This window comes from Scyliorhinus torazame, chromosome 20 (genome assembly GCF_047496885.1).
Source record: "Scyliorhinus torazame isolate Kashiwa2021f chromosome 20, sScyTor2.1, whole genome shotgun sequence".
Lineage (NCBI taxonomy): Eukaryota > Metazoa > Chordata > Chondrichthyes > Carcharhiniformes > Scyliorhinidae > Scyliorhinus > Scyliorhinus torazame.
The window spans coordinates 13,325,397-13,347,786 of record NC_092726.1 but is presented as its reverse complement, the minus strand read 5'-3'; the positions used below and the strand labels follow the sequence as shown (position 1 = coordinate 13,347,786).

At 44.1% G+C, this 22,390-nt stretch overlaps 1 protein-coding gene across 1 annotated transcript; it reads left to right on the top strand.

Annotated features, from left to right (window-relative positions):
* Positions 1 to 1,613: 1,613 nt before the first annotated feature.
* tmem230b (transmembrane protein 230b) lies at positions 1,614 to 7,060 on the top strand. Its single transcript, XM_072485675.1, has 4 exons — positions 1,614 to 1,724; positions 3,104 to 3,220; positions 3,878 to 4,000; positions 4,441 to 7,060. Exons 2-4 carry the CDS (start codon positions 3,122 to 3,124, stop codon positions 4,579 to 4,581), a joined length of 363 nt encoding a protein of 120 aa, XP_072341776.1. The 5' UTR covers positions 1,614 to 1,724; positions 3,104 to 3,121; the 3' UTR covers positions 4,582 to 7,060.
* The last annotated feature ends 15,330 nt before the right edge of the window (positions 7,061 to 22,390 follow it).

The following is a 22,390-nucleotide window of genomic DNA, read 5'->3' as shown; positions in this document are numbered from 1 at the left end:
GGTGATGGTGAGCTGCCTTCTGAACCACTGCAGTCCATGTGGTGTAGATACACTCCCAGTTAGGAATGGAGTTCTGGGGGTTTGACTCAGCAACAGTGAAGGAACGGTTATATATTTCCAAGTCAGGATGATGTGTGACTTGGAGAGGAACTTGCAGGTGGTGGTATTCTCATAAGTGCCTGCTGCCCTTATCCTTCGAGGTGGCAGTGGTCAATGGTTTGGAAGTGACCATTGTCTCCCATTCTGTATGTGTACATTGCAGGAAGATAGCAATGGACTTTTCAGATGGGCAAAAAAGTGGCAAATGGAGTTCAACCCAGAGGAGGGGCAGCACGGTAGCATTGTGGATAGCGCAATTGCTTCACAGCTCCAGGGTCCCAGGTTCGATTCCGGCTTGGGTCACTGTCTGTGCGGAGTCTGCACATCCTCCCCGTGTGTGCGTGGGTTTCCTCCGGGTGCTCCGGTTTCCTCCCACAGTCCAAAGATGTGCAGGTTAGGTGGATTGGCCATGATAAAATTGCCCTTAGTGTCCAAAATTGCCCTTAGTGTTGGGTGGGGTTACTGGGATGGGGTACAGGTATTGACCTTGGGTGGGGTGCTCTTTCCAGGAGCCGGTGCAGACTCGATGGGCCGAATGGCCTCCTTCTGCACTGTAAATTCTATGAAATCTATGAGGGTGAGATGATGCATTTGAGAAGGTCAAACATGGCAAAGGATTGCACGATAAATGGGAGGAAACTGAGAGATGTTGAGGAAGTGACCTTGGAGTGAATGTCCACAGACCATCGGAAGTATCAGGTTTATAAGGTGGTTAAGAAGGCATGTGGAATTGTTTCCTTTATTAGCCGAAACATAGAATATAAGAGGATGAAGGTTATGCTGGAACTGTAGAAAACATTAGTCATGCAAAGTGGGATGAGACTGGATGGCTCTCTTTTTGGCTGATGTAGATGATGATGAGCTAGGTGGCTTATTTTTGTGCCGTCAACTTTCTGTCATCCTATGATTAAAGAACTGAGTGGAGTTGTTGTAAAAGTGTTTGGCACATATGTGGGACACAATAATGTGAGCGAGCACATGACCTTCATTTAAGGTCAGCTGAGCATTGGACAGAGCTGTGTGTCCCAGCAAGCATGGAGACACCACCTGGCTTGTACCCTTTACCGTACCTTTATAAATAGTTCTCAGGATTAATAAAGACTTACAGTTAACCTAAATATGACCACGAAGATGTCTTCAGACCTATCGAACTGTAACCAATGCTTCGCAATGGTTTTCTCAATCAAGAGGTACCTGAAAAGCAAACATGACTGCTGGACCTTGTGTGATGGCTAACAATTTAAAATATTCAAAAGAATAGTTTTGGAAATTCAGGACCCGAGGACAAGGCAAAAAAAAAGGAAATCTTCTTCAGCAAAACGAAGTTACCCTTCAAATCTGAAACTTGTCCCTCACGCAGGCAATGGGATGTGCGAAGGAAGTTTCTTTCAGAGCAGTGAGCAAAACAACATTTCTGCTGGGAGGATAGGTTGGGGGCCAGGACCCTTGCAGCAGTTTCCAGGAGGTGTCAGTGTGGATTTCTGCTGCTGCTGAATGAGGGAAGGAAGGAAGGTTGCAGAGGGAACGAGCGAAGGGGAACCTTTGTTCGGGGTGGAATCAGTCAGTGCGACTGTTGGTGCGGGGCCGGAAGCGGGGCTTGGAGGAGAGATGGAGGCTGCGCGCAGGTAACAGGAGCTGCCGGTTTCATGGCGAGGACGGGTGGTTCAGACCTTCCAGGGTTGTGTGCAGGATGGTTTTCTGTTGCGGCGATGTTGGCAGCAATGTGTCAGCGGGATTGTGGCATGTTTTGACAGCCGGTGGCAGGTCCTACCTCGACAGAGAATTGTGATCCCCCTCCCCCGGAGGATAAAAGTTGAGGTTGATACTTGAGTGCAACACTGACGGTACAGCTGAGGTCCCCAAATCCCGCCACTCGTTGTCGGACCTTTATGTGTAAAATCGCTGCTGGAAGCCCCCCCTCCCCCCAAAAAAAAGCAAGCAGAAGACCCAGCACGATTTAAAATCCAAAATGCATTTGGGAAAAGGTGCACAGCTGGGTTAGTGCCTGTTAAAATGATGGCAAAAGCCTCTGGATCATTGGAAGGACCCAGCTGGCTCATTTATTTCCCTGAGAAAAAGGAAAGTTGCCACCTCTGACCACCACCAGACCCCCGCCCAGTGATGCAGCTCAGTCTTGCTCACGCTGTGTGACGATTCTTCCAGAGAAAGCATTGAAACCACTCTGATTTCACCCCAGCTAAGGGAGAACTGCATCTGGTGTAAACTGAACATTGAAACGTTTTCTCACCCTGGCTGCCTCACAACATTTCAAGCTTAACTATGTTTGTTCCTGTTTGGTTTGCTTTCTTCCAACATTCAGCATTTATCAGGAATTTGGATGCTGGTGAGCTGGAGTGTGGATGAGCAATGTAACTCGACACCACTCCTTTCAGTCTAGATGAATATTTCTTACGTATAAGATTTGATTTATTCTGCATTCCAATTTATTCTGGTCTTCAAGAATGTGCAAGCAATTTAAGGCAGCTTCCTTGACCTGGTGTCATTGCTTGGGACTAGAATTTTCTGCTTCGCTCAGCCCGTTTTGCAGCACGGGAGCACAGTGATTAGCACTGTTGCTTCACAGCGCCAGGGTCCCCGTTCGAATCCTGGCTTGGGTCACTGTCTGTGCGGAGTCTGCATGTTCTCTCCGTGTCTGCGTGGGTTTCCTCCAAAAAGTCCGAAAGACGTGTTGTTAGGTAATTTGATCAGTCTGAATTCTCCCTCCGTGTACCCGAACAGGCGCCGGAATGTGGCGCCTAGGGGCTTTTCACAGTGACTTCATTGCTGTGTTAATGTAAGCCTACTTGTGACAATAAAGATAATTATTATAAGAGCGTTTATGTGTTGATGTCCAAATGTATCTATAAATGTAGTTTCATCTTTTACCTGCTTGAAGTAAGGGGATAATTCAATTGTTCATGTGCTGCAGGTGTATGTATTTGCAAGTTTGTTAAGTGTCCATGCACAGCCTTGGCAAATCCATTCTTTTATTATTTTGTTTTAGTTGTTAACGAGCTGTGTTATGATGCCGTCGCGTAACAACGCTGCTGCTGGGGGCTCCAGCAGCAAAGTGAAATACTCTAAACTTGCAGACAGTGACGAGGGTTACATCGATCTGCAGGTTAGTTCCTGATAATGACACTGAGTGTGTACAGCATATAGAAGTAATCATACGCTCCTTGTTCATTTCATCTGGCAACACTCTTTTGCTCATTGGCCCATGAATTAGTTGGCAAGTGTCAATCTGATCCATGTTTTACATTGAGGTAGTTGATCTTGACCAGAGCCTTTGCGATGCAGGCTTAAGAAAGAATTGTTCTTGGCGCTAGCTTGTTGCACATTGCATGTCGACATCTGGTCTGGGGAGGATTTGCCACGTTTATCAGAGGCTTTACAGTGAATAGCCTTCCCACACTCAACTGGGCTTGGTCATGAAGAATGAAAACTTGAATGAGGTGCAGGAGCTGAACCCCAGCAACATTTAATATATTCGTAAGAGGAAGGGGTTAACATACGTTACGAAATGGAATTAATAAGGTTATTAAGGCAGAAATTGTGGGACAGGTAAAATAAAGACTTGCATTTATCTGGTACCCTTCACAACGTCATGATTGGTCAAAGCCACAAGCAGCCAAGTACTTGCTAAGAGCGGTCTTAAATATTTATTATTTTTTTGGAAAATTTATAGTTTGTAAATAACCAACACTTTGCATTTATGTGGTATATTCCTCATAATAAAACGTCTCAGCTTATCAAATAATTTTTCCTTTTCCTGCAGTTTAAGAAACTTCCCACAAAAATTCCATACAAGGCAATTGCACTTGCAGTCATCTTGTTTCTGATTGGCTCGTTGCTGATTACCATTGCTGCGCTACTGCTAACTGGGTACATTAGTAGTTCGGTAAGTTACACACTGCTTCACAATTTAGGTTTTCAACTCCATTCCCATTGAGAGAAACTGAAGACATAATTGGATGTTGCAGTTCCTTTAAAGTTAACTCTATCCTGTCTTAACTTCATGAGTGCCGACTGCTGAATCTTTGTAACATGTTCCATTTCTGAATCATGTCTGCGATAAAATGGCTAATGAGTGTTGGATTCAGGACAATTCTTTGCTTCAAGAATATGCCCATTAGGAGCCAGATTATGACAGTCTAAATTCAATTTATAAAGGCTCCTTCAAGCAAGTTGCCCATCAACATAGCCTGATTTGAAATCAAATTCTGCCAGTTGAAAGCCACTGTGGACAAAGCTATCTCTGCAAATCCTCTGTTCTGCTGGGCAAAGTATCTTGCTTTTACAAAAGAAAACCAATGACTCCATTTTATTTTTATTTTCCAGTACAGTGACACAACCTGGCCGGTACTGATCATCGGGATCCTGGTTTTCCTTCCTGGCTTTTACCATCTACGGATTGCGTATTATGCCTCAAGAGGATACAGAGGCTACTCCTATGATGACATCCCAGACTTCGATGACTGAAAACTGTTCTCTTCCTTTGGCTGACTGCTGTCTGCTCCGAGGCTGTCTGTGATGGACAGAATGAGAGAACTCCCATTCCAAAAGGCTAGATTGCACCAAATGGAATTCCAGCTATATGACAATACTGTGATTAACAAGAGCCAGCTTCACTCCCCTGATAATCCCATATATATTTTGAACCTTCTGACTGTATTGGATATTTCCAAATACCAGTGTTGAAGGGTTTTTTAAAGTACTTCTCCCTTTCTGCTAAAACAATTGACATAAATATGGTTATCATGAATGGGTGTGTTTCCTTCACACCAGGCAGGCTCGCAAACAGAATCAGGTTTGCTCAGCTTGACCACCACTGCAACAAATGATACCAGCCCAAGACTTCCAGACCTCTCCCAATCAGTGAGAGCATTGGCAAGGAAACCCAACATTTAGTTTTTCTCACGTTGGAGGCAATATATTGAAACTGTTTATTGTTAACTGTTTCATATAAATGGAACAGAGTGCTTCTTATCGTAAGTGTTTCCCTGGACTGACAGGTGCTCAGAAACAAGTTACATTTGAGCCCCATGTTAGCCTGAGCAGGTGATTTCTTTTGTCGTTAAGCTTCTGAATTGTTTTCCACTGAACAGCATTTTGAGCACCATTGTCACAAAAGCGAGGTCCATCCAAATTTTTGCAATGTCAAGGAAGAACTAAGGTTTCAACAGAGTGTGGGTTGATGGTTGGCTGAAATGTTGTACTGTGTCCACTTGAAATGCGAAAAGACTCTTCCAAACTTGAGCTGTGTCGGAACAGAGTGTAGCCAGCTGAAGAATGCTGCAGTGAGGTGCTGGTGGACACACACAAAATATTTCACACAACATAGAAATGTGTCAACTCAGTGAACTTTCCTATTTTGTATTCATCCTGCTGCACTGAATTTCCAGCTGTCTGTGCTAAGAAGGCTGATGAAATGGATAATGGATTATATTTACACTTACAACCTCAAAATCACTTGGGAAAACTGATTTGAAACAGGCATTGTTTCATTAGTAGCCCGTTCTGTGGGGTCTCAGACTGATGTGAATGCTGTGATGGAATTTTTGAGACTTGAGGAACATAAGTATGATGAACTATATATGAGCAGTATTTACACATTTTTAAATCTAATGACATTGCAATATAGGCCTATAAATTTCATTTGAGGTTTTCAGTTCAAGCAATATTGTGAAACCAAATGTCAGTCTAATTGGGTTGGGACACTCTGCTGACCCATCCGCCCCCATTCCTGGCTTGACTTGACAGATTCACACCAGCTGCAAATTCATGTTTGCAACTGTCAATCTATTTGATATAGGGTACAAAAACAGGAAATACTGGACAATCTCAGCAGGTCTGACAGCATCTGTGGAGAGAAAAGGGAGCTAATGTTTCGAGCCTGGATGATTCTTTGTCAAAGCCCATTAGAGTCACCCAGATTCAAAATGTCAGCTCCTTTTTCTCTCCACAGATGCTGTCCAGACCTGCTGCCATTGTCCAGTATTTTCTATTTTTGTTTCAGATTCCAGCATCTGCAGTAATTTGCTTTTATTTGGGATTGAGTCCTGGTATGGACCAGGGATGGTGAAACGCCAAGGGGTCATCCTAGCGTCTGGACTTGGACCTAAGATAGCAGATTCAACATAACCACCGGGGAGGGAACCATCTCGCTTTGATACCCACAGTCCTGCGAGAGACTGTGCAAAACCCAATGTGGGCACTGGTGTCAACCCTTTTGTGCTGAGGGACGTCCACTAACTCCATTGGTGGCAGTGCTTCAGCATGAAAGGGCACAAAGTTGTACGTGGTGTTCAGTTTGTACTTGAGGTTGACTCCCAGATCATGCAGCATTTTCCTTGTGCCGAAGAAGAATGTCAGCAGGTGATATTAGTCAATAGACAGATTTTTGACCGGTGAAGGATTATGGGGAGCAGATGACAAAGTGGAGTTGAGACCACAACCAGATTCAGCCATGATCTGATTGAATGGCAGAGCAGACTCAGAAGGGTTGAATGGTGTCATGCTGTGCTTAAGTCTGATGTTGCGATGCAAGTTGGGGCTTATTTTGTTGAAAGGTGAAAAAGCACAATGCACAGAAATAGACTAAACATGTTGCAGTATGTCACTGATTCCTCTGTTCATATTTTACATTCCATCAGTAATTAATTTCTCTCCCCATGTTTAAAATCTCAATTCGAATTACCCCATCAACAGAGGCGGATAAACCTGGTGATGCTGTGATAATCCTATTGAATGGTGATCAGTTTTTCCCTATGTTTTAATCCATTGAGCAGTGCAGTATTCCAAAGGAATCAAAACATGAGCATGATCAGTGATTCTGATTTGAAGGGATTTTCTTGAAAAGGATTTGTCAGCATGGGGCAAAAAATATTATTTTAGTTCTTATACATCAAGTGCGAGCAATGCAAGATGCACTAAATAAAATATTTAATGTCTGACTGATTATACTGTGTGTATGATTTGTTTCCCTTCAATTATCTTCTCTCCTTCTCTGAAGGTCCGGATTCTTGCTATCGTCCAGTTCCATCAGCATCCTCCAGTACATGGCAGTTCTTCATTTGTGAGTCTAGATATTGAGTATTCACAGGTTATTTCGCTGAGGGGACAGGGAGGGTGACTTACGGATGATTTGAATTAAGTTGACACATGAACATTTAAAAAAAAAATTTAGATTATCCAATTCATTTTTTCCAACTAAGGGGCAATTTAGCGTGGCCAATTCACCTACCCTGCACATCTTTTTGGGTTGCGGGGGCGAAACCCACGCAAACACGGGGAGAATGTGCAAACTCCACATGGACAGTGACCCAGAGCCGGGATCGAACCAAGGAGCTCGGCGCCGTGAGGCAACCGTGCTAACCACTTGCGCCACCGTGCTGCCCTCGACACATGAACATTTTTGCCCAGGAGCATGGATAGGAAGTTTAGCCGGTCAGGGTTATCCTTACCGTGGGACAAGGGTGACTGATAGTTGCAACACCATTGCCACTCAAACTGCTAGCAGCTAACTCCACACAGATTAGAGATTCAACAATAAACAAACCAGGAATCATCTATCGATATAAAGAAAAGAGGATATTCCTATCAGGGAAGATTGAATAGACTTGGGCTCTTTTCTCTGGAAAAGAGAGGAATCAAGGTTGACCTGATAGATGTCATGAAGATTATGAAAAGATTTGGCAGGATAGATGAATTTACTTAGCAGGCAAGACCAAAGCTCAGGGTAATAAATGTAAGACAATCATAAATAAATCCAACAGGGAATACAGAAGAAGGAACGGCTGAGAGAGTGGTTAGAACATGGAACTTGCTATCACAGGGATTGGTTTATGTGACTAGCATAGATGCGGTTCAAGGGAAGTGAGAAAAAGACAAGATGGAGAAAGGAATAGAAGAATATGTTGATTGCATTTGATGAGGAGTGGGAGAGTAAACACTAGTATGGAACTGGTAGTCTAGCTGACTTGATTCTATGATGTAAATACTTTGTTGTGCTTAATTATAAAACCTTACTTTTGAAGTGTTACAATTTGTTATACAGCGGCCTTTTGCGCCAGAAACATCCTGGTTAAGGTTTGTTCCTAATATTTAAAAGAGTATACAAACTAGTGGTAAGGTTAATAAAATATATAAAATGGAAAATAATTGAATAAAATAATGAAACAGTTAATTGAAACGCAGTAAGGGTGGTAGAACAGCTGATATGTTGTGGCTGCAGCATGTGGAAGATCCTGGACGCCAGTGTGATCCATGTCTGCAGGAGGTGAGACTCGAGGAGCTTTGGCTCAGAGTCTTTGAGCTGGAGGCTGAGCTGCAGATACTGTGGTGCATAGGGTTGGGCAAGTTTCCTGGACACTTTATACCAGGAGGCAGTCACACCTCTTAGGATAGAGTCTTGATTTGCTCAATGGCCAGGAGGGTGTGACTGTGGGTGAGGCAGGTAAGAGTACCCAGAGTGCAGGGGCCTCAGCCTTTGCAGTTGTCCAATAAGTTTGAGTTCTTTCAGGTTGTTTGGATGAGAGTGAGGGCTGAAGGTGGATGAGCTGACTGGCCACGTTGGGGAACGAAAAAAAGTGAAGTGCAAGTAGGGGACAGTATAAAGAGGGGGATTAACACTGTTCTCTGCAACAACTGAAGTCCAGAAGGCTGTATTGCCTGCCCAGTGCCAGGCTTCGGGACTTGTGGTCAGGGCTGGAGAGGACAGTGATCCAAGCCGCGAATTGAACCTGGGACCCAGGTTGTGAAGCAACAGTGCTAACCACTGTGCTACCCGTTTCCTGCCACAAGTCCCGAGAGACGTGTTTGTTGGGTGGGTTGGACATTCTGGATTCTCCCTCGGTTGTACCGAACAGGCGCCGGAATGTGGTGACTCGGGGATTTTCACAGTAACTTCATTGCAGTGTTAATGTAAGCTACTTGTGACACTAATAAAGATTATTATTAATTAATTCTCAATATTTTAGAACATTTAAATGAGTGTGCCATGCAATTCATAATTGGCGAAGGCTGGGAGCTGGTATGTTTTCCACTGGGCTGCACAAAGATTCTCAAACTTTGGGAGGTCTGTGACTTGAGTTTGGAAGAGTAAGAGACGACTTGATTGAAACATAAGATCCTGAGGGGTCTTAGCAGGGTGGTCGTGGAAGGAACGATTCCTCTTGCCGGAGAATTCAAAATTAGGGACCACCCATTTGAGAGAGATGAGAAATATTTTCTCAGAAGATAGTGAGTTTTTTGGAACTCAGGTGCTCAAAAGATGGTGGAAGCAGAGTCCTTGAATATTTTTAAGGTAAATAGATTATTTTTAAGCAAGGAGTAAAGCGTTATCTCACATAGGTGGAACTGTAAAGTTGAGATTAAAATCAGAGCAGGCTCGGGGGCAGAGCCTACTACTAATCTGTATGTATGTATGTAAGATGAGGTAGGTTTTGAAGAGCGGTCGAAAGGAGGAAAGAGAGGCAGAGAGTATTAGGGAGGGAATCCAGTGCTTCGGACCTTGACAGCTGAAGGTATGGCTGCCAATGGGGATTTAAATCAGGAATGCTCAAGCGGCCAGGGTTGAAGGAGTGCAGTGATCTTGAAGGATTGTAAGCTGGAGATGGTTCTAGACACAAGGAAGGGTGAGGCCGTGGAGGGATTTTAAAAGGAGAGAGAATATTAAAATTGAGGTGCTGCTCAACTGGGAGCGAATGTCGGTTAGCAAGAACAAGGGTGATGAGTGTTGTCACTCAGAACTACTGTCACCACGGACTGGACACCACTTCCATGGATGTATAACTAATTTGTCAGTTGGGTGGTCAGAGGAATGAAGCTCAATTTTAAATGTATATGACTATAATGCAATAAGGTAAACAATGTTCGCCCACACACTTACTGTGTGTTGTACGTATCTGGCAATGCTATAATTGAGCTCAAACTGAATTCAGATCTGTTGACATTCTGAAAAAAGTGGTTCATCGAGTATAATGTGAACTGTGACCATTTTGTGTCATTGATACATCTTTCCTCTGATTAAGAGAAGTTGTGGATTAGATTTGTTATTGATGTCAGTGATGCAAACTGCAACTGAATGACCAGTACAGCTTGGCAGAGAAAGAAGCCCTGCCAGAGAACACATCTATAACTTGTGGGAAATCTGAGCTTTAAGTAGTTTCAGCATGGTAATTGGAGTGATCAGAGGCTTCAAGATGTTTGCTGGTCCCTGTATTTTTTTCCTCTTGCAACAATGATTTCATTTATCTAAATACGTGAATGTAAAAGGTCTCCCAAGGCACTCGAGGTGGCAGTAGACCGGTCTAAGGGGCACTGAGCTATCGAGCGAGATACTCGGAGGGGTGAATGACTTTCAGAAGGTGAATTCAGTGGAAAATACGTAGGTTTAGGAAGGGAGTTCCAGAGAGTAGGGCCAAGGCAGATGAAACTTCTGCCATCAATCGTGGGACTGGAGTATACGTAAAAGGCTTCAATCAGAAGATTGGAGGTGTGTGATGTCCTTTTGTGAGATCAATGAGGGATTTAAGTAATTCTTGCTTGGCATTAATTCTTGCTGTACACAGCTTCATGGGATTCAAACCACTTTCCTACCCATTATGTCCTTTGTTTAAAAGGTGAATGATACTGGAAGATGGTTCTTGAATCTGAGGCAGAATCTGTACTCTGCAGATGTTCGCACTCATAGCCTTTCTAGCAGATACAATAGAGAGTGATCAGGATTGGGATTCTGCTCCGATTCACTCCACTTCATCAGTATTGAGGCCAATTGTCCTCCTTTCTTCACCTCCACAGTTTCTACTCTCCTTGAGATAAGCTAATTCAGACTCAGATCTGGGACTCTCTGATCTGTGCGAATGGTGATGCTTGCCTTGCAATCAGAGATTGATGGAAATACTGTACAGAAGAATGTCTGATTAAGCTGCAATATGTCTTCAGGCAAGTACAAAATGAACGTCATAAATATGGACTGATATTTAGCGTGGTAGATCGAGAATCATGGGACAAATCTTTCCGTCCAATTCCAATTGCAACACGTTTTTATAAGTTTAGAGTACCCAATTCACCTTTTCCAATTAAGGGGCAATTTAGCGTGGTCAATTCACCTAACCTGCACATCTTTTGGGTTGTGGGAGAATGAGCAAATTCCACACGGACAGTGACCCAGAGCCGGGATCCAACCTGGGACCTCGGCGCCGTGAGGCAGCAGTGCTACTCACTGTGCACCGTGCTGCCCTGCAACACAGTTAAAAGATGATATGAAGTTGAGTCTTTTGTCCCTGCCTTCTCTGGTTCAGAAGTGTTTGTCATTCCCTTGAGAGGTCTAAGCATCTGATTATACAATCTTTACTTTAGGTCTGTTCAATGGTGCCTGCTTTTTCTTGCGACCAATTTCTTGTGTTCTTTGTCTATTTTTTTCAATCTCTCCAAAGATGTACCAACACTCAGCATGATAAGATTTGAATCATTCATGTGCTTTATTCCACAGGAAGGTGAATCAACAGAATCCAGGAGATATGACTAGTGTCTCTCGGTCCAATAAATACATTGCATCTCTGATCGGTGTGAGACAAGTAATGAATGTACTACACTGCCTGATTTCACTGGATTATTTTATTTGAAGAGATGCTCCTGAGTGTAATGCAATATTGTACCTGCCTTTTCTGGGACATTTCTGCTCCCAACAGCTTTTCTCTTACAGAAACTAGTGTGCAAGTTAAGTATCTATACTCCATGTCTGACCACAAAGTGATCCGAAACCTTCTGTCACACTGCATGTGAGCTGTTTATCTGAAGCAAGGTATCAAGTTGCTCAGTATTGGCAGTCTGAGGAAACCCCAAAGCTATCATCAGCATCTTAACTCGCTATCATCTCAGCCTTGCCTTTTTCCCCTTGAATACACTACTCTTTCATGCCACAATTTTCAAAGTTAACTTTTCCCCTCCCAAATATGTGGAAAATGACAAGTGGATGATACTTTCTTCTACCCCTGGATGACACAGTAAAACAGCACTCTGACTGAACCAGTACTCCCATTGGAAACTTTAGCTCCTGCAGTATTTGAGCTGTATAAGATTTTATCATTTGTACAATATAAAATCTGCAAATAAATGAGGCAAATTTTCTGCCCCATTTTGTCCCTTGTTTGCTTGGAGCAAGATATGATGGAACATAGAACATACAGTGCAGAAGGAGGCCATTCGGCCCATCAAATCTACACCGACCCACTTAAGCCCTCACTTCCACCCTATCCCTGTAACATGACAGGCTGCACATGTAAGGTGTGGTGTGACCCAGGAGAGAGCAGGAAATGGAGCAAGATTCACAGCGTCATTGATCGGAGGATGTTTCGGATTGACACACTTGAGATTTGAAGATATATCATTGAACTGAGCAGCAAACAAACAGGAGCCAGCCAGCAAGGAGGGCTGGGTAAAAAAACATTGAATTTTTCCTTGCATCATGATATCCATGTGAGTCGGCACGGTGGGTAGTAACTGTTGCTTCACAGCTCCAGGGTTCTAGGTTCGATTCCCGGCTTGGGTCACTGTCTGTGCAGAATCTGCATGTTCTCCCCGTGTCTGCGTGGGTTTCCTCCGGGTGTTCCGGTTTCCTCCCATCATCCAAAGATGAGCAGGTTAGGTGGATGGTCTATGCTAAATTGCCCTTTGTATCCAAAAAAGGTTAGGTGGGGTTACTGGGTTATGGGGATAGGGTGGAGATGTGGGCTTGAGTAGGGTGCTTTTTCCAAAGGCCGGTGCAGACTTGATAGGCCGAATGGCCTCCTGCACTGTAAATTCTATGATTCCATAATGCAAAGTTGGAAGTGTGACACAGGAAGTAAACGGAACAATTTTGCATTCGAGAGCTATCTTTCAATGCCGCAAATAGTTTCAAGTATCTCGGGCCCAAACTGGAGGATGCTTCCATGGATGGACACAAAATAACAGGAAGCAAGAGATAGAGCATGAGGATAGAAGGGCTTTGTTCAGAAATCTTTCAGCACAAAAGTACTTTCATACCCGGAACAACAGGTATGAAATGTTCAAGTGCGAGACCGTGTTTTCTGCTGTGAAGGCCAGTCTGACGGAATTGTGAAAGGGAAGTCAGTCATCCCCTTTGTCTATCTCTGTGTGAAAACTGCCAACATGTTTTTCCTGGCTTCAGAAGAAGGGGCTTTTCCCCAAGGAGCTATGTATCCCAACCCTGACTGCAGGGTTTTTGTCTTGAGAACAGGCGTTGCTCACACATTCTCTCTTTTATTTTAGAGTACCCAATTCATTTTTTCCAATTAAGGGCCAATTTAGCGTGGCCAATTCACCTACCCTGCACATCTTTGGGTTGGGGGGAGAAACCCACGCAAACACGGGGAGAATGTGCAAACTCCACACGGACAGTGACCCAGAGCCGGGATCGAACCTGGGACTTTGGCGCCGTGAGGCAATAGGGCTAACCCACTGTGCCACCGTGCTGCCTGCTCACACATTCTCAACCTGAAAGATTGAAAACTATTAAGCAAGAGCAAATTTGGCTGACTTGTCAATAAATTATGAATGCTAATTTAACCTGTTAAAATGGGATAACAGTATATTTCTCACCATCCAAGAGATATCGTGGTTATTCTTCGTGTTTTGCAGTCCCATAATCGTTACAGCACAGAAATAGGACAGGTAGTCCATCGAGTCCATACTTTTTTTCCTCCTCGCCAGCCATCCTGTCTGATTTCACTTTTGCTGCTTGCTCCCTATTTATTACCTCTGATATCGTATTTTGTCAAGCAGAACTCTTTATGGAATCTACATCAACTTGGTGTGTCCCACACTCTAATTGTCCTCTTCAGTTATTCTGGGACGGGTCCAACCCCCTCCTGACATTGAAATCAGGCGCAGAAGATAATACAGAACAACAGTCTGAACAGGGAACACACACACAAACCTGGAACGGAGGAACTGCGGGACGGGCGAAAACCAAGGGCCATCCACAATCCTGCATGGTACCAAACGTGACTAATCGGAGCGATCAATCTCGATCAATTAGCCGGGAACAGACCCAGACACTGGGCGAGTTAAACCCCTCGTGGGGGAGAGCTTTGGGTAACACAGGTCCAAAGTCACCTGCTTTTCACAAGCATGACATACCGAACACACATGTCTCCAATTACTCCTGTGCTGTATCCCAAAATACTATTTTCAAGAAGAAATCTTGAAATGATTGGGCTGAATGAAACTGGACTGGCTGGGTCCGCTGTCTCTTTGGGATCCTGTTCCATAGAAATACGCCTCGCTCACTGAAAGAATGTTTCTTGAATTGTCCCATTTCAAGGGCAGACTGCATCATCTGGTGCTCCTGTTCAGGATAATGTGAAACCAGTGGCTTGCTGTGGTTTACGTTATCTGGTTTCCTTGCAATGTTATAAACTCACCTGATGAAGGAGCTGCGCTCTGAAAGCCAGTGATTCCAAACAAACCTGTTGGACTTCAACCTGGTGTTGTAAGACTTCTTACTTGCTCACCCCAGTCCAACGCCGGCATCTCCACATCATATAAAGAGCAGTCGGGTGGCCTCTCAACTTCCTGATTCCAGTGAGAACTTGCTCCGTTTACACAATTGCTCACACCTCAATCTCTCTTTTCCCTCAATCAAACAGCGAAGAGGCAAGTGACCGGGAAGTATTCTCATCTGTGAGAGCGGTGGGGGTGATTAAAGTTCAGGGCACCCACAGTCCAATGTCAGGCTTCTCCGATACTTCGGCTGCTTAAAGACAGCCGCCAGTCTGGGAGCAGCCGATTCTAGTCCTTCCTGTAATTCAGTCTCCAGCTTTTCTCCAATCCATGATGGTCAGAGGGGACAGTTATCAGCGTTGATTTATCTGACACGCTGTGACTTGATAATTCAGGGTATAAACAGACAAGCCTCCATGGAATTCCTGCAGACCGCTAACCTGATCGGCATAACACAGGGACACGGTCTCATTTGGATCATGTCGAGAAACAGAATGTTCAACACTTAACCAGCCCACCGAGGACATCGTCCATTTATCTGCTGTTGTAACATTGAGATATTTCCTTTGTTTCTCTCTTTTTGACAATTGTTCTTTCCTCCTGTTCTGGATGTGACGATGCCTCTTGCAGGGGTGCAGAAAAAGTTCCAGTTCCTCACCAGGTGGCGTGACGGCGGTGTTGCCAGAATTGCTGACAGCAGCGGGCGCTACAGGCGAACCTCATCTCCTCTCCCCTCGGTTATTTTCCGTGTACCGACACTGACGAGGAGGACTTTCCATATAGCACTCGGAGGCAGTGCCCCTTCATTCCTTACTCAGCACAAAGAGCTGGAGACATTTGCAATGTGTTAAATGCAACTCGGAGGAAGATCAGCCAAGCAGCCAGCTTCAAACCTTCCCAGTGACTGGGCAATCATTTCTGTGGCGATGCTCAATGACAATGCTCTGTCCACAATACATCCTCCCTCCCTGAAGAAAACATCCTCTCACACTGAACACCTCAATTGCACTAGAACCTATTGGCTTCCTGGGAATTTTATAATAAGTTATTATAATGTTCGAGACCAAAGTATGAACAGTTTATTTTCCGAGGGCGGAGGTCTATTCCAAAAGCTGAAGCGAAGAAAGTGATTGGGTTTTTAGCTTGCTGTAAAGTACAAATTAAAACACAATGTCCAGAGCGTCAGGTAAATTTGTCAGGTTGCTCACTTCGGCCATCGGCAGGTCTTGAGAGTTGCTGTCATTTTTTGGCTTCGCTCACAAGCAAAGAAGTCTTCAGCGCAAGAGGAGGCCATTTGGCCCAGCCCTTTGCGAAAGCAATCCAAAATCAACTTCCACTCTCTCCCCCACAGCCCTGTATCTTTCTCTCAGTTAAATACTGTATTTATCCACGTTGCCCGAAACGGCACAATGGTATCTGCCTCAACTCCCGGATAAACTGTCCCATGATCGAACCACTCTCCTCAGCCTTCTCGCTCCAATTTGTCCTCTTCGTTTCTGTCTTCAGCTCGAGGAAACTCGACTTTCCTAACACTCCATCGAAAACCCGAAATGTTTGAAAAAAGTATATCTCCCCATGGGGAAAAAGTCTCTCCGCATAATGCTAGTTTCTGATACTAATCATAGAACATAGAACAATACAGCGCAGTACAGGCCCTTCGGCCCACGATGTTGCACCGAAACAAAAGCCATCTAACCTACACTATGCCATTATCATCCATATGTTTATCCAATAAACTTTTAAATGCCCTCAATGTTGGCGAGTTCACTACTGTATCAGGTAGGGCATTCCACGGCCTCACTACTCTTTGCGTAAAGAACCTACCTCTGACCTCTGTCCTATATCTATTACCCCTCAGTTTAAAGTTATTTCCCCTCGTGCCAGCCATATCCATCCGCGGGAGAAGGCTCTCACTGTCCACCCTATCCAACCCCCTGATCATTTTGTATGCCTCTATTAAGTCTCCTCTTAACCTTCTTCTCTCCAACGAAAACAACCTCAAGTCCATCAGCCTTTCCTCATAAGATTTTCCCTCCATACCAGGCAACATCCTGGTAAATCTCCTCTGCACCCGCTCCAAAGCCTCCACGTCCTTCCTATAATGCGGTGACCAGAACTGTACGCAATACTCCAAATGCGGCCGTACCAGAGTTCTGTACAGCTGCAACATGACCTCCCGAATCCGGAACTCAATCCCTCTACCAATAAAGGCCAACACTCCATAGGCCTTCTTCACAACCCTATCAACCTGGGTGGCAACTTTCAGGGATCTATGTACATGGACACCTAGATCCCTCTGCTCATCCACACTTTCAAGAACTTTACCATTAGCCAAATATTCCGCATTCCTGTTATTCCTTCCAAAGTGAATCACCTCACACTTCTCTACATTAAACTCCATTTGCCACCTCTCAGCCCAGCTCTGCAGCTTATCTATATCCCTCTGTAACCTGCTACATCCTTCCACACTATCGACAACACCACCGACTTTAGTATCGTCTGAAAATTTACTCACCCACCCTTCTGCGCCTTCCTCTAGGTCATTGATAAAAATCACAAACAGCAACGGCCCCAGAACAGATCCTTGTGGTACTCCACTTGTGACTGTACTCCATTCTGAACATTTCCCATCAACCACCACCCTCTGTCTTCTTTCAGCTAGCCAATTTCTGATCCACATCTCTAAATCACCCTCAATCCTCAGCCTCCGTATTTTTTGCAATAGCCTACCGTGGGGAACCTTATCAAAAGCTTTGCTGAAATCCATATACACCACATCAACTGCTCTACCCTCGTCTACCTGTTCAGTCACCTTCTCAAAGAACTCAATAAGATTTGTGAGGCATGACCTACCCTTCACAAAGCCATGCTGACTATCCCTGATCATATTATTCCTATCTAGATGATTATAAATCTTGTCTCTTATAATCCCCTCCAAGACTTTACCCACTACAGACGTGAGGCTCACCGGTCTATAGTTGCCGGGTTTGTCTCTGCTCCCCTTTTTGAACAAAGGGACCACATTTGCTGTCCTCCAGTCCTCTGGCACTATTCCTGTAGCCAATGATGACATAAAAATCAAGGCCAAAGGTCCAGCAATCTCTTCCCTGGCCTCCCAGAGAATCCTAGGATAAATCCCATCAGGTCCCGGGGACTTATCTATTTTCAGCCTGTCCAGAATTGCCAACACCTCTTCCCTACGTACCTCAATGCCATCTATTCTATTAGCCTGGGGCTCAGCATTCTCCTCCACAACATTATCTTTTTCCTGAGTGAATACTGACGAAAAATATTCATTTAGTATCTCGCCTATCTCTTCAGACTCCACACACAATTTCCCATCCCTGTCCTTGACTGGTCCTACTCTTTCCCTAGTCATTCGCTTATTCCTGACATACCTATAATCATGGAACTCCCTCCCTAATAGCACAGAGAGTGTACCTACCTACACCTCATGAACTGTAGTGGTTCAAGAAGGCAGCTCACCCCGCCTTCTTAAGGGCAACTGGAGATGGGCAACAAATGTTGGCCGAGCCAGCGACGCCCAGATCCTTCAGAAAAAAAACTTTTTGCTCTTCAATTTCTATTGCTTGAGTGTCTTTCTGCCGTGGGCTGAAAATGTATTTGAAGTTTAATGGGCCCTAACCAATGCCCAGCACATATTGATCACTCGCTCTGCTTTTGTGCTTGATGCTTCAATGTAGATACGTCTTGACACTGATGTTTTTTTATGGCTTTGCTTACGGACACTTACATTTGAAGCTTAGGTCCAACTGTTCCAGCAGAGAAGTGTGACGTGATTAATTTTGGCAGGAAGAATTTAGAGCCAGTATAAAATACTGACACTCTACCAGGTACAGGGACAAAGGGCCTCAGTGTGTATGTACATAAGTCAGTGAAGGTGGTAGGGCATGTTGAGAGAGCAGTTAATGGAGCACATACTATCCTAGGTTTTATTAATAGGGGAATTGAATACAGGAGGTCATGTTGAACTTTTGTAAATAATACTTGAAGAATGTGAAGGCATTGGAAAGAGCACTGAGGAGATTCACAAGAATGATTCCAAGGATGAAGAACTGTTGTTAAGAGGTTAGATAGGAGAGGGTAAGTCTGTTTTCCTTGCAGAAAAATAGGGCTGAGATGAGACTTGATGGAGGTATTAAGATCCTGAGGGGTACGGACAATGCAAATAGTTCCCTCTCCCGAGTACATCAAGAACCAGAGGGCACAGATTCAAAATAATGGACAAAAAGATCAGAAGTGATCTTTTCACCCAGAGGGTGGTTGAAGTCTGGAGCAAACTCCCTGAGAGGGTGGTGGAGGCAGTTTTGATTGAGCTGTTCGAGAGGGAATTGGATTGCTATCTGAAAAAAAAGAATGTGCAAGGTTACGCAGATCAGGGAGGAGACTGAGTAGAATGCTCTTTTGGCAAACTATTGCAGGCTCAATTGGCCAAATGGCCTCCTTCAGCACTGCAAATATTCTGTGATTCCTCCATGCTACTCAGCATCTTTCCCTTGACTACATCCATCTGTTCCTCATTTTCATCCAACAATGTTTGATCTTATATTTATCTTCATTGTTACAGCTGCCATCCATCCACCTGATCTGCAGATTTGTCTGTGCTCCTCACTGAATTTGTTGAAATACCTCCTCAGTGTGTACCATCACAGGAACGGAGTTGGCCATTTGGCCCCTGGAGCCATTCAATTAGATAATAGCTGGTCTGTGGGCGGCACGTTGGCGCAGTGGTTAGCACTGCTGCCTACGTCGCTGAGAAGCCGGGTTCAATCCCGTCCCCGGGTCACTGTCTGTGTGGAGTTTGCACATTCTCCCCGTGCCTGTGTGGATTTCACCCCCACAACCCAAAGATGTGCAGGGTAGGTGGATTGGCTACGTTAAATTGCTCCTTAATTGGAAAAAATAATTGGGTACTCTAAATTTATTTTTAAAAAGATAATAGCTGGTCTGTGACCCAACTCCATGGACTGTAGCATGGCAACTGTGAGAAATCGAAAAATGTAAGATTAAAATAGAGTTACATTTATATTGTGCCTTTCATGATCACTAGGTGTCTCAAAGTATTTCATAGCCATTGAAGTACTGTCAAAGTGTCCTCACTGTTGTAGGAAACACGGCAGCCACCTTAAGCACAGCAAGCTTCCGCAGTCAGCAATGTGATAATGTCCAGGTACTCTTTGATTAGTGGATAAATATTTGCCAGGTCATGGGGAATACCTTCCTTGCTCTTCAAAATAGTGCCATGGGATCTTTCATGTCCACTGAGAAGACAGATTGGCTTAACACTTAATCCAAAAAATGTTATGTTAGGAGGCACTCGTGTCAGCTTTGGGATGAAGTTCTTCGCTCCAACAGGGTGAAGGGAACTCCACTCCACATATGATCTTTGGTACTTGATCTGGGTGGCCCCATGTTGAAGCTGAAATAGAAAGCAATTGTATCTCTCAGCACTAACCTCCAGCAGCTTGAGAACAGCATTAACATTTTAAAAAATGAACACACTTTTGAGTGTTCAATCATTTGTAGCCTGGGTCCAGATAATAAATTATTTTGAGGGCTTTAAGAATTGATGCAGCTCAGATGGGTCGCCCCTATAAATGTGCTTCTTGCATTTCTGAGAACCTGGATTTCAACTTAAGAAGGAAAGCTACGGAAAATATGCTGAAATATATGGCCACCCCGCCTGCAAATTGCCATGAAACCAAAATTTCAGACAAGCATCCTAACTGCAACTGTGGAACAGACCAGGATCAAAGATGTCAGTTTTGGAAACCTGAAATAAAGAGAAAAATATGCAGCATATATATAGTGATAAGAAAAACTTGGGCAAAGTATCGACAGAATCTGAAGCTGCCTTTTCCATTTTCAGAGACTGACTGACCTGCAGTGGATTCCCAGCATTTAACTTTTCATTGCTGGCAACAATGATCCTCTATCTTTTGGACTTTGTGAAGGTAGAAGTTTTTAAAGTATATTTATTGAAGTTTTGTATTATCGCAATAACAATACAACAAGCATCCAACCAATGTAGATGTTAGGGTGCAAAGTCAAAAAGTTACAAACAAATCCCCAATAAAAAAACACAAACTAAAACCTAAACACGATAACTAAACCCCTGAACAACTGACAGCGTCTAGATCCTTAAAAAAGGAAATAAAAGGTTGCAATCTAAGATGGAACTTCCCCACCGATCCCCTGATGGTATAATTATTTTTTCTAAGTGCAGGAATGTTATTAAATCGTCCAGCCAGGCAAAAGCATAACTTGCCTACGGGCTACCAATGGGGCAAAGGTGACAATGTCCGTCAATATCCCGGAGTGAAATGCTGGTGAGTCTGAGACCCCAAATATGGTTACCAATGGACATCGCTCTATAACCACCCGAAGAATCTCCGATATAATGTTGAAGAAGGAAACCCAGAATCTGAAAACTTTGGGGAAGGACCAAAACATATGTGTGAGTTTAGCTGAGGCAAGAGTACAAGAATCTCACCTGTCTTCCATGTTGGAAAAAAACCACTCATCCTTGCCTTGGCCAAGTGCATCTTGTGTGATACATTTACTGAATCAAACTCAACCGGCACAAGACGATGTGGAATTGACCCTACAGAGGGCCTTCCTCCATGCCTCATCAGTAAGCACAGGACCCAGCTCCATCTCCTATCTCATCCTCACCCTACCCAATGGGGCGTGTTCCGACGAGAGAATATAGCCATATACGTCTGAGATAGAACCTTCGCCAGGTTGAGCCAAGGACAAATCCTTCTTCAGCAAGGAGGCGGGCAAGGCCAAAGGAATGGAACCAAAAACCTTCCAGGAAAAGTCTCAAATCTGAAAATAACGAAAGACGCTAGAATTGGGCAACTGAAATTTGCCAGCCAGCTCCCTACAACTGGCAAATCTCCCCTCTATAAATAGGTCCCCAAAATGCTCAAGTCCCAAGATTTCGATGAAGGGTCCAAACTAGAAAGTAAGAAGAGGTGATTGTTACAAATAGGGGCGAAAGAAGACAGGAAAAAGAGCTTCAAGTGCTGATGAAACTGTTTCTATACCCACCACCACCGGATTGGAGGAAAATCTAGCAGGAGAATAGGGCAGTGGTGCAGTAATTATCCATGAAGAGTAGAGGTAGTGCATGAGCGAGCCTCCATTCTGCCCCAAATAGAATTGGGGTCACTAATACACAGCAAAACCTTTTGCATGTCAGCAGCCTGATAATAAAACAAATAAATTGGGGTGGCCAGGCCTCCCGTCTGTCTAACTCTTTGGAAAAGAACACTGCAGATTCTGAGACTTCCCTGCGCAAATAAAAGCAGAAATCAATTTCTTAACCTTAATAAAAAAAGGATTTGGGCAAAAAAGTGGGGATGCAATGAAAGAAAAAGAAAAACCTAGGGAGTACATTCATTTAATCCTTCCCACCAGAGCCAGAGGTAGGTTGTTCAACCTCTGTAAATCCACACTGACACTGTTCATCAGGCTTGAGTCCTTTAATTTATGAAGTGAGGCCCAATTATGGGCCAACCAGATCCCCCAATAATGGAAACTGGAATTGGAAAGGTGGTAAAATAATGAGATAAACTGAGCCCTTCTTGGGGTTCATTGGAAAACATTCACCCTTGTCTAAATTCAATTTGGAACCAGAGAACGAGCCAAATGTATTAAACATCTTCATTATGTTGTCTGTGGAGGAAGTTGGGTCTGTAATATACAGAAGTAGGTCATCTGCATAAAGCGATACGCAATGCTGCATCCCATC

Bases quoted from the DNA above. Each gene is read 5' to 3' on its own strand.
- tmem230b (XM_072485675.1), top strand. From the start codon at position 3,122: ATGATGCCGTCGCGTAACAACGCTGCTGCTGGGGGCTCCAGCAGCAAA. The intron at 3,221-3,877 runs GTTAGTTCCTGA...CTTTTCCTGCAG, and splicing joins AGGGTTACATCGATCTGCAG to TTTAAGAAACTTCCCACAAA. The intron at 4,001-4,440 runs GTAAGTTACACA...TTTATTTTCCAG, and splicing joins CTGGGTACATTAGTAGTTCG to TACAGTGACACAACCTGGCC.